The sequence below is a fragment of the Corticium candelabrum genome, chromosome 2 (assembly GCF_963422355.1).
Source record: "Corticium candelabrum chromosome 2, ooCorCand1.1, whole genome shotgun sequence".
In the NCBI taxonomy this organism is placed as follows: domain Eukaryota; kingdom Metazoa; phylum Porifera; class Homoscleromorpha; order Homosclerophorida; family Plakinidae; genus Corticium; species Corticium candelabrum.
This window is the reverse complement of record NC_085086.1, coordinates 4,988,928-5,006,150: the sequence shown is the minus strand read 5'-3', so window position 1 is coordinate 5,006,150 and position 17,223 is coordinate 4,988,928. Positions and strand designations below refer to the sequence as shown.

Sequence of the window (17,223 nt, the reverse complement as noted above, 5' to 3'; positions counted from 1 at the left end):
GATCGCGAGCCCTTCGGGAAGACGTCTCACACGTCTGTGTCAACAGACCGCCCACAATTCGCAATTCGAATGCCAGCGTCTTGTCCCCATGCTCCTCCGCCGCTGCTGCTGTAACAACGAGCGCAAACGCCTGAAAGCGTCGATATCTCTGCCGACCGACTTCCAGCACACCATTCACACGACCTTCGATCCAGACTCTCAGCGCTTCGTCGGCCTTCCTCCACAATGGCAGTCGCTTCTGGCGCAGCCCGGCGACCGTCCGCGCCCGAAACCGATCGTTGAAGGCGAAGAGCCGAGCGACGCCGAGGTGTGGACGTTCCTCGAGTCTCTGGGACCGATTCCCGACGACGAGTTCGTCGAGTATCGAACGTCGATCGCGCAGTTGGGTTCGATCGATTTGCGAGCGGCGCAGTTGGAGATTCAGTGGCAGGAGAGCGAGTTGGGATTGCGGTCGTTGAGTTTCTACGACACGTTGACGAGAAATCGGCTGCGAAATGTTGAGGGCGGGGCGGACGAATTTGACACGTTCAGGTGAGATATGCGTGGCCTCGGGATGTTTGTCACACGGTTTGGTGTGGTTGGTTGATTGAGTGTAGGTGGTGTATGTCTGTCGTGATTGCATGATATTCTATGGTCGTTCTGTGTTGCGTTTGCTAGGGAGAGAAATAACAATGACAAGGTGTGCAAATTATGCAGGTCGTTAGTTATTAATTAATTAATGTCTATAAGTATATGCTCAAGTTGTTTACTTTTAGAATAGGATTGATGAAGTGCCTATAATATATGTGTCTGCAGAGTATTCTTGAGATCACTCTGTGTCTGTCTGCCTGTTTGTCTGTCTGTCTGTCTGTCTGTTTGCATGTCTGTCTGTTTGTCTGTCTGTCTGTCAAATCTTTATATTTCATACATATGAGCTATAACAAGCTATAAATACAAAAGTCCATTATGTCTGTCTGTCTGTTGGTCTGTCTGTCAATACATATATTTTCGAATATTGCATTATTATACACCATCTAAGCACTAAATACTATCAAGCCAATAGGGCTTGGTTCTACCTACAACTATTATGTTTATGTGGCTATCTCTGTCTGTCTGCCTGTGCCAGAGACCCAATAGGACACACCTCACAAACTAGTGTTCGTAAACTGCATGAGTATGATAATTCTTATTACGAGAATTATTATGTCTGTATCCTTGTCTAACTGTTTCTTAGTCTATAGAAACAGCCCGCGCGTTATCTTTCAAAACGAGACCTGGATTATCTGCATCTCATTGTGTTACAATGTCCCATATTTGGGTGCTTGATATGTCAACTACTTGACTGATAATCTGTCTAGCCACCAGAGCTTTTTTCTCCATTGTCGCAACATTTAGTGAAAAGAATGTTTGGAGCATAGATTCAACGATAGGTAGGATGCAACAAAGGATGAGTTTTCATAGGAGAGAGACGGAAGTTGACGTGCTTTTGATGCTGTCACAGCCATGGCACCTCACTTTGAATTTCGTCCCAAGAAAGGAGATGACCAGCTACCCTGTTTCGACCAGCATAGGATGCAATGTTTCTTAGTCAATTGCTAACAGCAGTTTGCGTTGGTCTCGTGATTTCTTTTGCACAGGAGATGATGATGAAACGGGCGGAAATGGCTGATCTTAAAGTGCACAGTGCATGGTAAGTGTACATTCACCACGAAGTACGGGTGCTTTTGTATGAATCTTCAGGCCTTCAGGTGTGCGTTGATGTTTTACAGGCTATTTATTGTCGTCTAGGCAAGACGATTTTGGTCTAGATGGTTTTGCGTCTTGCTGGTTGGGAGCCAACTTTTGAACTTCATGTGTATTTAGCTCCATCGCTAGACAGCAATTTGTTTCCCTCGTGCTATTGCATTGATGTTTTTCTTTTCACTTTGCAAGAGCAGCATTAAACCGTTGCTTGTGAGGGTGTCTATCGGCTGCATGAAGTACAAGATTCGTTGACTCGGGTGAGACAAGCAGCAGGCGGGGCTGATTGTAGTAGGTGGGACTTAGGCTTTTGAGCTTTGGCAGATGCATACCTTACTCATTATTTCGCATATTTTAGTAAGCAAATGTTGTACAAGCACTCTGACGTTGCCTTTACTTACCTAGTAGCGTTTGAGAGCCTAATTTAGTCTATTGTACCTGTAGCTGAACGTTGTTATTCGGGAAGAGAACATCGAACACCCAAAAGGGTTCTTGTCATGAAAGCTTGCCATAGCAATGCAAGTAATGCAGCATGAGCGTTCACATTCGATAACAGCTATAAAGTCAAGACAACTGATCATTTTTGCTGATGTTTTGCACTTTGTAATTATCCAGGTACTTTTGAAAGATAGAGTAGAGGGTTGTTCCATGCACTGTCTGTCTTTCTGTTCATTTAGAATACTTGATGGCTATAGCTACTACAAACCTCTACAATTGTTCAGTAGTTTCCAAGCTTCTTTCATCTTTATCTATACTTTAAGGCCACAATTACAATGCTTGGAAACTTGTAAAAACTAGTCACAACTTCTATTTAGACATTCTCCTATTTTTCTATATATCACTCTTGAGTTACTTTTCTGTTGAACAGACAGACATTCTTTTCACTATGTTTTAAACTGTGAGCTGTTGTCATTTCCACACTTGTCATAGGCCTTAGAGAGAGAGCGGATGTAAGTACTTTTCTGCCTGTTGTCCCAATGTCCAAAATGTTCAAGGACCAAAACACTAATCTGACTGCTTCACTGGGGAGATGTTCATTGCTGTACTTTCTGCGTTTGTTTGTTCTCTTCGCAATGCTGCCACTTCTGCTGATGCTGAAGAGAATATGACTTTACTACTCCATGGGTGAGCCAAGGACACATTCAGATCTGTGTTTGAGCCTGAACAAGAATATAAACTGTGATGTCTGAGCAATTGTCAAATGTTTAGTAGCGATGTCGGGGCTCTCGTTTGTGATGCATCTAAAGACTTCTCAGACAGTCAGCTACATTTGAAATACACTCATGGGTCCAAACAGGAGCATATAAAAAAGAAGATGGAGCGTCTGTCTATGCATGAGTGGAGTGAGATTGTTGTTGATAAGAGGCAGAGCCATTATCCTAATGTGGTAACATTGAGTTAATGCAAGAACAGGAGCTTTGATGCTTTTGTTGCAAGACGAGCTTGCAAAACGAGACATAGATATTGACAGTAACATTAACATCAGTACAGCTCGCTAGCATTACTAGACAGGAAAGTGGTAAATCCACATCTCCTTTAAAAGTTGACCTTGGTGAAGGGACCAGGCTTTCTTCTTGTTGTCAGCTCATGGTTCGAGCATTGATCAGCTTTCTTGCCGGTTCCTCCGGCTGTCGTCTTCTAGACCTAACGCTAACTCAAACTTACCATATAAGACACAGCGTAAACAACAGCTTAGCCTCATACCGCCATAACGATATCACCCTACCCATGCGTAGACTGACGCTCCATCTTCTCTCTCTCTCTCTTTATATGCTCTTGGTCCAAACTGGACCTCGCCTCATTTGCATGTCATGAGATGGTACTCCCCAGCCGTCCAGACGATTTGCCTGTCTGTTTGTCTGTCTATCTGTCTGTCTGCCTGTCTGTCTGTCTGTCAAATAATATCACTTATTTATCTTAGATCAAACTATGATATGTTTCTGCAAAGAACTACAGTACAACTAGACTACTGATAACTAAAGTGCTTGTAACAAAGTCTAACGAGATAACCAGCGATATGATCCATGCACATCCACATCCATCTATCTCTTAAAATTTTTACAGTTTGCATTGACAGTAAATGCATATTACAAGTAGTAGAGGGTGTTGCCCATAAATAGTTTGTGTTTTTGTCTCTCTCGAGTGTCTCTGGTTCTTTTTGTGTGCACCTGTCAATAACTATTTGCCAAACCAAAGCTCTTACAATATGCAAACTTGAACACTTGAAGATGATGATTCGGTGAGTTTGTATTTTCTGTTTTTTTGTTGTTGCCATTAGTTGTTTGCCTAATAGTTGAATCATTTTTGTGTGTCTAAACAACAGCTATTGTTTTGCATTGCTTTGCTTTGTAGGCGTCAGTTGAGCAGCATCGTTAGTAGGAATGATGATCCACATACTAGACTAGAGAAATTCATCAAAATAGGTGAGGGATCGACGGGAATAGTTTGCAAGGCTGTTGAGAAGATGACAGGGAGAGTAGTGGCTGTCAAGAAGATGGATTTGAGAAAACAACAAAGAAGAGAGTTGCTGTTTAATGAGGTAACAAGATGATTTTGATCTTCTAGATATTGCTTTTCATCATTACACATAAATGTGCTACCCTATTTCTTCGATTACATGCTGGGGTGTTTATTTTTTCAGCTAGGGTTCTAACTGTGCATGGCATTTATACAAGGGCAGCCTTTATTTTTGTTAAATGCTCTCTGTCCGTGCTTTAGGGGTATGTATGTGTGCACATTGTAGGGTTGACTCCTTTTCAAGAGAATGCACGTACACTGGTATGCATTTTCACACTGTAAGACATCATGCAGTGAAACGGCATCTGGGTAGTCTAAGAAACGTTTGCCTCGTGTATGCCTCTGAAGAAGTCGTATGATTTTCCCTTAGATTTGGGTTAGATGTATTGGAATTCATTAAAATGTGGCATTTATTTGAGGGCAGCGTTTATTTTTCTTTGTACTCTCAGCTGCGGCATTTAATCGAAAATATGGTAAAATGAAATTTTAACCAAACGTGTGCGGTTCATCAGTGCTGGAATGATCGATGTTTGCTGTTTGCTGGAGAAAGTTAGTATTTAGCCTGACAAACATGATGTGTTTGGTCATATTAGCCAAACATTTTTCATGCATGGCATTTGCCTTCATCACAATAATCAGATGCATATGCTATGTCTTCTGTTGATAGAAGGCTGGGCTTAGTGAACTTGTGCTGCATCACTTGCCTGCTAACTGCTGAAGTTGTCTTGCATTACACATGATGCAAGGACTGATTTCTGGTGTAGCCTTGAATTCCAAGCCCATTGCTCAGGGTCAAATCTAGAACTTCTGTATGTATTCTTCCTTGTCGTTCTACCATGCTGCTGCTTTGTAAAAGAGAGCATTGAAATGTTTGTCATCGTGGCTTTACTGCCTAAGATGAGTTGTGTTCAGTTTGTTCTCTTTAAGTTAAATGCACAGCTCTAGCTGTACCGTTCCACTGGCCACTTTATACAGCGTTCTATGAATTCAATGGCTCTGTCAGTGCAGTGTGTGATAGCCATGCTTGAGGATGCTAGAGCAAAGTCGACACTTGAACAAGCTTGAACAACTTTGGAGAAACAAACATTGCAAGTATTGGCCACACTATTTTATTGCAAGTTGTCGAAATGTCCTACTAGTAACTGTCCTCCAGACATGGTAAGACTAACGACAATTGTGGCTAAAGCTAGTAATAATGAAGAAAATTATTGTAGCCACCCTTGTTAAATATCTGGACAAATCTGATTTAACTGGCCGTATACCTTACCAGCACTGGTGTAGAAGGTCTTGCAGGGTGATAAGTGTGAACTCTCTACTGTTGATTGTCTGCTAATTTAAACTAACTTTTCCATAAGAACATTATGTGATTGATTGAGCTGTTATGATACGTGAAGGAACTCATAGCATCTCAAGTTGGAACTCTACTGCCTGTTGTACAGTTCTGTTTGTTTCAATTTGTGCAGCAACATAGTGGTAAAGAAACGGCTCTTTCAAGCTCAACAGTTATTCTCAGAGTCTATGATAGAAAATAATTGTTCATGTAACTGACATGCACCCATCGTGGTTGCTAAATGAAATTGTAATTATGTCTATCAGTGTTGGGAGATATAACGATATATAACTTTTGACGATATTTTGAGGGCTCAGTCGATTTCGTGCCAAGTTTGTATGGATGTCCGAGGGTCTCTCCCATGTTACGTTCACTAGAAGTATGCCCTGATTCATTGCTGGCATCATGTCTTCAGATCTCGTTGCAAAAGCAAATGTGACATCGCCAGTCTGGCAGTACTTTGGCTTAGAGAGCAATGAAGACGGCAAACCCAAAACGACTGACACAGCAGTGTGTTGTTCCTGCCATAGGAAAGTCTCTTGCAACCAATACAAGCAACATGATAGACCATTTATGTCAGCCATTTTTGCCACTAGTGCAGCTTCAGAGCAACTGTTCAGCACATCAGGGAACGAACGTAGTCAGTTGTAGATGTAACTGACTGAAACCAGATATGGTAAACATGTTAGTGTGTGTTTGTCCAGAAACCTCTAGTCCAACTGTAGGCAAGAGTCGCATATGTGAGATGATGAGCATCTTTGCAAGATTAATAAGTGAGGATACTGGCTTGCAAATTAGACATCGTCCCCACACTAATGTCTATAGATAGAAATCTGGAAGATTTGTGAGTGTGTCGATGTTCACACTATGTCAAATACGGCACTAATGATACACAGCGTTGCAATGAGCAAGTACACTTGAACCTCCCTAATTCGGACTTTTGAGATCTGATCACCTCCCTAGACTGGACACTTTTACCCAGCGCATATCACGTCTTAGGGCTCCAAGCATACGCCACTTTAGCAAGAAACTCTCCGTCAATAGACACTTAATTCTCAAACCGTCTTGATTATCATATGCCAGTGTGTAGGAGAACACATATGTAACTGTAGTGCAAAGTACATATGTACATTACCATGTAGTACAGGTGTGTACTGTACACACATAGTGTATGCAGAAGTGGTATGATGTTTGCCAAACCTTAAATTAAGTGGTCTGGGATTCCAAGGATATAACGCGCATTAGCTATCTCTATCTACCGGAGGAGACAGCAACTGGTCCCATACTGTCCGGATTGGAGAGGTTTGAGTGTACTTCTAGATGCGAATAATGAATGATTGGGTAGAGCATCTTTAGCAGTGGGTTGACCTGTTTTGTTTTAGCTATTGTTGTTTATAGGTTGTTATTATGAGAGACTACCCTCATGCCCACATTGTTCAGATGTATGATACTTACTTAGTGGAGGATGAGTTGTGGGTTGTCATGGAGTATGTAGAAGGAGGAGCACTCACTGATGTTGTCACGAAAATGAGGTGGGAAACGCTTTACTGTGTGGTTGTAGAACATTGTTTACTGTTCTGAAATTATCAATTTCAGACTACATGTCCTTCTGTGTCCTGGCTTGTTATTGTATGTTTGTTTACCTGTGGCTGTTTGTCTGTGTGATTGTCTGTCTGCATTGCTTTCTATTGTTTTGTCTCATTGTTTGCTACATTATCGGATTTTCTGATTTCAGAGTTTATAATTGTCTCCATTTTCGCGAGCGTACCAATCGTGTGCGTGTGAGTGAGGGTTAATGGTGGCGTACGCTTTAGAAAATGTCCATTTGTGCAATGCAATATAAGTGGCATACACGAATATCTATGCATAAAACCACTTGTCTGCGCAGCTAAGACACGCTGTCCAGCTGGCCTGAGCAACCCATAGCAGGAAGTTTTCATTTTCATGAATGGCTAAGTACAGATTACAGCATTACCAAATTTGCAGAAAGTCCGTGTTAGAAACAGAATTAGAGGACACTTGAACTTGAGGAAATGACAGTCCGATCAAAACAGCAGTGTACATGTGCTGGCAAGATGACCTCTTACTTTTCAAGGTGTCGTAATTTAAAAACAAAGAGGTGATTTGTCCAATTGCAAGTTGCGATGTGCAGTGAGATCCAAATTCTAGGCAAATTGAAGCAATGTTGAGCTTTCTTCAAACGGTGAGCACTAGTTATAGTGTTGCACAAAGAACTGATGCTATGCTTAAAAGTGCGAGACAGTAATATTTACTTTATTACCAATTGATATTATTAACCTACATTTCTTCGTACGTTTTCAGGAGGAAGAGAGAAGTTGGAGAAAAGTGTATGATTTGTACGCTCGTGAAAATGGAGACATTTATCGACGAACCTTTAGTTTTTGTACATGAGTGTGTTTGCAATGTACAACAAGATATGCAGTTAGAACTTTTATTGACATGCATGATGAACCAACACCTCACTTTCTGACAAAATGTATAAGTGGACACCCTAATTCCCTGCATATGGTTTAGTCAGTTACTTGACAATATATATATATGCCCAGATGTCGCCTGTAATTAAGGTTATGGGCTGACATGTTAGCTGAATGACTTCGTTCACATAACAATTTACATGTGCTGATACCATAGTGTGCATGCTATATGATCCTACAGTACCACTGCACAGAATACTAGTGTCATTACCAGTGTACTGTACCTGCAGCCTGTCACCAGAGAACTCTGGTAGTTGTGGTGATACTGTATCTTCATCCAACTTGTAAACATGCCACAACATGTAGTTTGTAACGTCAAGGTATATCTTCGTTGTGTTCAAGATGACATCGTTATCAGACTACCAACAGTGACTAGCATAGTATTAGCTATGCAGCTGCACATCATGTCATGTGTGTCGATTTCATTTATTTGCCCTGGACTAACAGTCACGTAAGTTGTTGGAATAGACTGTGTATACAACAGCGAATTTTTCATTATAATCTATGGGCTTAAATGACGGTTGTGATGGTATGTGGTCATAATAGCGGTGTCTGGCTGTATACCACAGTTGCACCTGCATCATCAGAATACCACTTAATCTCAATATTGATGATTAGATGAGGTACTTAAAATCAAACAAAAAATCTGATCTGGAAATAGTGTAGTTGATTAACAAATGGAGGAGGTCCTTGTTATGGTTTTGACTGATAAGACTTGTCAATGAATGCAGTTACCCCTCAAGCTTTCTAAAACATTATGTTGAGCTTTGCCAATGGTAGTGTCGTCATCTGTGTATGTCACTGCTGCTCTGTATTGTTCGTAAAGTGCAGAAATGATCGAGATGCAAGATACCAGTCCAACACATTATCCATGTTTACTATTGGACACAGTAGGAGGAATCAGCAACTTGCTGTTAGAAGAGGACTAAGTGTAGAGCCATTACTACAGCAGACTTGGTGATTCTGCTTATATAATGCTAAATATAGCCACCACTTCCAGGAAATTAGCTGTTGTAGGAATAAGGATGTTGCGACCTGGAGATAACTCCTAGCATGCCATTATTTGTTTCTTGGAATCCTCTTTTCCTGTGCGCACAAACAAAGCACTGCTATGATGCATGCAATGCCTGTACACTGTGAAATCTGTTTGATGGAAAATCTGTGTTGTACATGTCGATATCAGTTGGTCATCACGGTGGTGGTAGACAGCGATTTTTAATATAACAAAGTCTTAAAACTTAGGCAATGCTACAGACCGTGGTGTGTGGTTATTAGTCTGTCCGTATTAGTCTGTATCCACCATCAGGCCATGTAAAACTTTGATCGTCAGAATTTCTAAGAAAATTGGGGCAAACAGACAGCTTTTTTAATTTTATATTTCTATTTTTTAATTTGATATGTGTATGTCAGTCGAGGACAAGAAACATGAACAACAAATAAGTGACGTTCTGCAGTCTTGTCCAAACTCATGGAATTTGTTGACACAACAAAATGCCACTGATACAAGTGGAATCTCAGCAAACAAATAAAAGAGAATAGAAAAAAGTCTTACATGGAGCTCTACTTGTCAACCTTGATCCGAAGAAAAATTCCTTGAGTACACGGAAAGCTGTGTCTATCAGCACAATGGTATGCACATGTCACTATAAAACCATGTCACACTCATTTCTGTAGTGAACAGTACAGGCACAGTACATACTGTTAAAATTTCAAAACCATAATAAAGAATAATAAATCGTGGGGCATGCCCAAAAATTGGAACAGACACTCACGATCAACAAGTAGTTCATTTTGCATGGCCGTAGACTAACCAGTGGGCTTGTCTGTCCAATTTGTTTAGTCTAGTGTGTCACATAACTTTGACTGTTTCTTTGTCTGTGCCTTCTCATGTTTTTCTTATAAATAGCAGCCACTGAAAAGACTTTGGTTAAGAGAGTGAAGTGAAAGTCATTTTGTTTTGCAGAATGGATGAGAGTCACATTGCGGCTGTCTGTAAGGCTTGCCTCAAGGCATTGGCATACCTTCACTCACAAGGAGTTATACACAGAGACATAAAGAGCGACAGCATTCTATTGTCAACAACCGGACAGGTGAGAATTTGGGCTCAATTATGTTGATCAAAACGGAATGAGACAAACTGTGCCAGACAACTGTGTGTGTGAATGTATGATTGACGTCCGATCATTAGGTTCCAAAAAATATTCTAATATTTATAAACAAACAAATATTATTGAACAACTGCAATGTCATAAAATGTCGATTACATGGTGATACTGTAAACAACAACTATTTTGTCAGACCACAATTTTTGCGCAAGGTCTACTACAAGCTGTGCCGGAGTCCGAGGCACATGCTGATGACACTGATCTAGTACTCTGATGTACTGTCGTACTAGCAAGTACTACCCAAGTCAGTATTAGCTTCTGTCTCGGCTTCATTGGGGTCTCACAGAGAGTCTGTGCTTCCAGTCACCTGCCAGCAATATGAGGAATTGCATCATTTAAGCCATCCTGTCAGTGACATCGCGTGTAGCAAATACTACATGTCATCAGAAAACTTTAAGTTACTCACATCATATGTTGATTGGCAAGTAGTACGGCGACAGCTCTAATTTCAAGTTCTTACTGTAAGGTTTCCACGGTGCTCAAGTGTTGGATGGACAGAGTACCAGGCACCTTTCAGTACTTAATCAGGTGCTTTCCGCCCACACTTCACGAGCGTATACCGTATTTCCTGTAACAGTAACCCATGCGTGACTATTTTCAAACTGATCAGAACTATAGGTTACTATTTAAGCAGGATTACTAATCGAGCATGGGTTACTATTTTTCAATGTGTGCTATCACAGTTTAAGTTGAAGTAAAGAGCTATGCAAGTATTAGAGGAACACACTCTTGATGCACACAAAATTTTCAGGTTATGGTTCTCAGCATCACCTTTTAGTCACTTCTTTCTGCTGCTTGAAAAATTTGTATGGGTCACTCTCGGTTGCCTCAGCAAAGGGCTTCCTGCCTCCTCCACTCTATTGTTTCCGTTTTCCTCCGCTCTCGGTGTTCTCCTTCAGTTTGTCAGAATTCTGTATCTACTGGTGGAGGTTTTGCCTGTCGATCTTGTATTTTGCCACCACAACCGGTATCGATGATATTCGAGTTTCCTCGAGATCCACAGCCTTCAATTTTTGGCAATCAAAGACATCTCTTTCTCTTTGCAGACATTGCTCTTGTGTGTGTAGACTAAAAATCCGCATGCATAATGTTGTAGTCTCTGTCATCCAAGGCATGGGTTACTAAACGAGTACGGGTTACTAGTTTTTTTCAAACTGATCAGGTCCACAAGTTACTATCCGAGCAGAGTTACTAATCGAACACAGGTTGCTAATCGAACACGTTTACTATTCGAGGAAATACGGTAGGTATTGATACTGTACTATACTACAGTACTGTACTAGTTACTGTGCTGACGAAATTTTTTCATGATGAACAGTGTTTTGGTGGACTTTGACGAAATTGTTGCATGACAAAATATTTGCCGTTAACCATTGTAACCATTTAGGAGCAACCAAGTACATACATGTAGCCAGGCACACATGAGACAAACTAATGGCAATACTTGAAACACCACTGACATAGTAGTTTGTCTGTATTGTTTGTATTGTTATTTTTATGAAGGTTAAAATTTCTGACTTCGGCTTCTGTGCTCAAGTGTGTCCAGAAGTGCCTAAACGACGGAGTTTGGTTGGAACTCCATATTGGATGGCTCCTGAGGTCATATCAAGACTACCATATGGGCCAGAGGTACATACATATTGCATCAGTACAGAGGAATGCTGTCTTGAAGGGATTTATCTCTTGATACATTATGAGGGATAAATCTGTTGATTACAGAGAGAATTCTAATGCAGTGTGCATATATTTCAAAATATTTACATTCGATGGTAGTTTGATGTTGTGATTTCACTTTTACAGGTTGACATCTGGTCGCTTGGTGTTATGATGATTGAGATGGTAGAAGGTGAGCCGCCATATTTCAATGAGCCTCCTTTGCAGGCGATGCGGAGAATCAGAGACATGCTTCCTCCCATGTTCAAGGAGGCACACAAAGTAAGGAGCAAAGCAACATTAGTTATGATAAATGATGTGTCATACTGTGTTGGCTGATGTCAGCAACCTGTGGGTCTTGTCAGCTTGTCAGTCTGAGTGTAGTTGTCCATCTAAAGTGTAATTGAGTTGAGGCAGTAGGAAATTTGCCATGCACAGGGTTGCCATTTCATTTTCGAAAATTCGTAGGCAAATACAAGTAATAAGCGACACACCCACTGTCCAGTGTTGTTGTGACCATACCCCTTGCATTTTCTATATACTTGCAACACCCAAACTCCTACAATGTATGTCACCTAGTGTCGCTCTAAAACAGTCTTAAATCAGTCTTAAATGCTCCTTTGTACTGAAGAGATGGAACACAGAGCACATTCGATTGTTTGTATATATGATATATTCATAGTGTTGTTTTCTGTAGATGTCATTTAATTATTTGAACCAACAATTGTAACTTGTGAAATTTCTGTGGTCCTTCAGCAAACAGTATGCTGGGTGCCAGCGACGGGAAAAAATGGTGCATGTAGGCACTAATTCAACGATGGCAGCAAGAGAGCCAGAACCGTTTTGTCTGTGAATGGCTGTCAGATAAGAAGAGATTTGTTTGTCGAAGCAGACGGTAAAGGAGCAGGATGTTGCTATATACACTCAAACCTCCTTAATCCGGACAGGATGGGACCAGCCGCTGTCCGAATTCTAGAAATGTCCGGAAGATCGAGATAGCCAACGCACGTTATATTTTTTGAATCCCAGACCATTTTCATGTGCTGAATGTCGTACCAGTTCTGCATACAGTATGCGTGTACAGTACACACTTGTACTACAGTGACGTACGTTGCATGCTCGTTCTCCTACGCACTGGCACGTGATAGCCAAGATGGGCTTAAGAATTGAGTATTTATATGGGGAGTTTCTCACCAAAGTGCTTACCCTCGGAGTCCCAAGACCTGATATGCGCTGGAAAAAGTGTCCAATTTGGGGAGGTGTCCGGATCTTGGAGGTCCGGATTAGTGAGGTTTGAGTGTACTGGCAGCACATGCAACCATTCCGCTCTGCATTCTGCATTAAGAAATGATGTAAATGCGAAATGACCACAATGCGAAATGAGTGTAATGTGAAATACAAAATGGACTTAATGCAAAATGAAAATGAATATCCGAAACTGGCTACCGTAATGTTTGTGAGCCAGCTGGAACTTGTTCAACGATCTACTTATTTGAAGGCCTATGCGAAAATTTCATAGCCAGTTGCCCCTAAAATTTGAAGGCTACGAATATATTTGTACATGTGGTAATCCTGCATGCATAAGTCCAATGAACTTGTATGTACATAGGGTTTGCTTGCAAAAACTTGTTTTGGGTTCAAGAGCTTCACTGGCCTTATGTCTAACCCTCCTCACCATTGTTGTGTGATACACAGGAACTGAGTATGATAACATGAGAGGGCTTGGCAAGAGACTAGAGCTTCCCTATGCCTTTGAACTTGGGTGCATATCTTTCCTAGCAAGCGCCTGTGCTTCATGTCTATACATTGAAGGTACTTGTACAGGATCTCACTAATCAGGATCTCGATAATCACCCACAATTTGCTCCAGCTTTGAATCCAAGGACCATCCGCCGGGTATGTGGATTTTATAAATGTACACACTAAGTTGAGGCAAGTTTCCTTTGCGAATGGTGTTCATGAATCAACATGCCATAATGTTTCCTCGCAGTTCCTCCCATACATTGTCATTATGAGGACGAAGAAGCCGTTGTCCCCAATTTCCTAACTAAATGATAACTTAAGTTGTGCTTTTGTACACTCTGGTGTAGATACAGTATGTCAGGGTTGCACATAGTTTTAGTCAATTTTCTTACTTGCTACACTGTATACAGAAAGGAAATTGACAAAGACTATCTGAGGATGGATGTGACTAGTGGGACAAGAGTTCAAAGTATGACAGTCAAGAAGAAATTGGCAATTACGTGACGGGCCACCATGCTATTATATCCGTGGGGAGAACCCTGTGAATGATTGTATAGATTTTATCAAATTCATGTTGGAGGGAGCTTACGCAACCTTGGATCTTATGTGTGTGTGCATGCTTGTGTGTGTGTGTGTGTGTATGTGTGTGTGTGTGTGTGTGTGTGTGTGTGTGTGTGTGTGTGTGTGTGTGTGTGTTGTGTGTGTGTGTGTGTGTGTGTGTGTGTGTGTGTGTGTGTGTGTGTGTGTGTGTGTGTATGCTTGTGGTTCTGCCAACATCGCCATGTGTTTCCTGCGATTAGTTTCCATACTTGTTCAACAGCAGAGCAAAGCAACCTCTTTCATCATGTGTCATTCATTGCACACACGATCATTCTGTCATTTTGATTTTCATCTGTTTCAGGTTTCCTCTAAATTTTTGACTTTTGTGGAGAGAGCTCTTGTACGTGACCCTCTCCAAAGGGCATCAGCATTTGAACTGCTCCAGCATCCGTTTCTAAAGCAGGCTGCCCCACCATCATCACTGTTGACATTGTTGAAAGGATATCGACACAGCGTGTGCTGATTTTTTAGGTGTACAAAGAGTATCTCAAGTTTGGTAGTAAATTATTGTGAAACTTTATATGTATGATATTGATGTGAGCAATGACGTTTTACTCACGGATGGTAAAGAAATTTTCAAAATACAGAGAAGGAATAGATTCATAAATAGCCTATTGTACAGTATGTACTTGATTGTTGACGCCAATAGTTGAACTTTGCATGACAAAGACTCAAATGATGTTCAGGCAGACAGATTCTGTGACACACAGATGGACTGTCATAACAAGCTATAGACTAACTACCACGGGATTCCTGAAATGTAAGGGTAACAACTAGAGAGCCTTGGTAATCACATTTTAGAAGACAACATAGATGATATTTCGATTGTGGGTATAGGTAATACATTGTACATTAGTCTCTGGCTTTCTTGTGTTATGTTCTGCTACACATGAGCGTTGGTTGACCTCTACAGACCAGCATGTTTCACTCCAAAAACAAGCAAGACCACAATTTAGTTGGCAAAGTGGCAGACAAAGATTGACAAGAATGTAGCATAAGTAGATAAATGAGACAGTCGTGGAAGAGTCAATTCCTTCTTAGCTGTCGAGCCAAGTCATTGCAGCAGTAACATATCAAATGGGTGGAAAGACTCACATTACCAGAGATTAAGTTTACCCAGCACAAAGTACTCGTGCTGCAGTAAAGTAGGTCTTTCATATTCCAATCTGACGGGAGTATGGTGACCAATGACTCTGTATGCCGACTGAGAAATTTGGTGCCACACGACAGTTCGATATCCCTCCTACCATAGTAATCATTCCAGTAAGCCCCTACTCCCCCCTGAAGCAGTAGCACCTACCACAAACCACAAACTGAGGCTTTACTCGGGTGCCTCCACCTTGAGCTAATGGTTGGACGTGATTCACAAATTTCACATTCAATGCTGCTGCAACTGACTAATAAACATTCCGTGCTGATAAAACAGACGGTCTTACACATGTGATTGTAGACAGACACATAAATGAGCTGGCATCTAGATGGTTAGACACAGTTGTAGACTGAGCAGCAAAGCGCAGATGCTCTGTCTTGCCCCAGGGGTGGTTATTCATTTATAAGACACAATGGCGTCTGAGATCTTTGAACTGGTTTGCTAAGTGAGGTATGTTACGATGTTCAATTTTCAAGTGTTTAATCCGAATGGAGAGCTGTACAGCACAACAAGTTTAGCAGTTTAGCATCTTGTTACAGAAAACACGAGGTAGAAAAAAGAGGAAATATGAGGAGCATATCCGAAAAGTGGAACAAGCATCAGCTACACCTCTTGTGTTCACTTGCACTGCTTGGGCCAGCAAACTAACGATCACTTTCACTCTTTTCTGAAGTAAATGACAACAAGCTACACCATGACCATTTTGTGGATCTGATATCGAATTTCCCTTGCTTTGCCGAGAGCATCCATCATGTGTCTATGTGGCAACAGATCAAGAAAGCTTTCCAACATTCGCAGGAATTGCATCCTCTTGGCTTCGGCTGAGAGTCGCATGCTTGCCTGAACAGTGACTTGATGACATTGATTTAGCGATATGTTATACAGATACTTTTATTGACAGTTGTAGTTACAGTAGCAGTAGTTGATTTTATGTACATAGCCTTAGGTATTTTGCATTGTAAATAGATAGTAGGTACTTTTTCGAATACACCGTCTACAGCAAAGCGCAGTAAGGCATATGCAGTATTATGCACTGCTAGGTTCGAGTGTCAAGCCGGCGTCCCCCCTCCCTTTGGAGGAGGAAGACCTACACTGCATGTAGTAAAACCTCTACAGATCAACACTTTATAATTACTGTATTACTGGTTATTTCTGCAATCATGATATTTCTGCAAATTCTGTGAAGAAATCACGAAGCATACAAATAAAATTTGCAGATATTTAGACTTACATGTATCCTTGGAGTCCGCGGAAGTCACTGTTTCGAGACATGTACATGTGTACAATGTAATGTGTACCAGTAACTGTCTTCCTGGTCAGAACAAAGAAATTTAATTACTTTTGTCTAAGTTCTCGAATCGCAGAAATTTAAGACTGCAGAAATAACTGGTTATAGGTTACTACTTTTGGATATTAGAGGAGATCAGAATCTGTTAATGTGCATACTGCCAGAGCCTTTAGAGTTGAACAGTCAATCGGCATGAGATATAGTAGCTACATGTACCCTTGCCTTGCTTCTACCATGCATACTCATTGCCATCCCCTTGATGACCTGTATGTGATAAGATTGTGGAGCATGTGTCCATGGCAAGAATACAGTAGTCAATCCACTACGATGATCAACTGCGTACATGTACTCGTACCCTGTAGTCATACTGTGCACCCACAGCAACAATGACATGTTTCCATGTAACCCTAGGATCATCACGCTTTTTTACTTGTGGATGGCCAGAGATGTGGTGACAGATGTGGTGATGAAGCAAGCGCCCAGATTGAAGTTCTTAGCCAAGAACTTGGCCTACGCAAGTCCTCACAAGGACTTGTCCAAGATGTGGACAAGAATTTCCTAGA

At 41.2% G+C, this 17,223-nt stretch overlaps 1 protein-coding gene across 1 annotated transcript; it reads left to right on the top strand.

Annotated features, from left to right (window-relative positions):
- LOC134198410 (serine/threonine-protein kinase PAK mbt-like) lies at window positions 1-14,864 on the top strand. Its single transcript, XM_062667804.1, has 7 exons — window positions 1-531; window positions 4,072-4,258; window positions 6,965-7,098; window positions 10,025-10,151; window positions 11,730-11,855; window positions 12,027-12,161; window positions 14,524-14,864. The coding sequence occupies exons 1-7, from the start codon at window positions 89-91 to the stop codon at window positions 14,683-14,685; spliced, it is 1,314 nt and encodes a 437-aa protein (XP_062523788.1). The 5' UTR covers window positions 1-88; the 3' UTR covers window positions 14,686-14,864.
- Window positions 14,865-17,223: the final 2,359 nt, after the last annotated feature.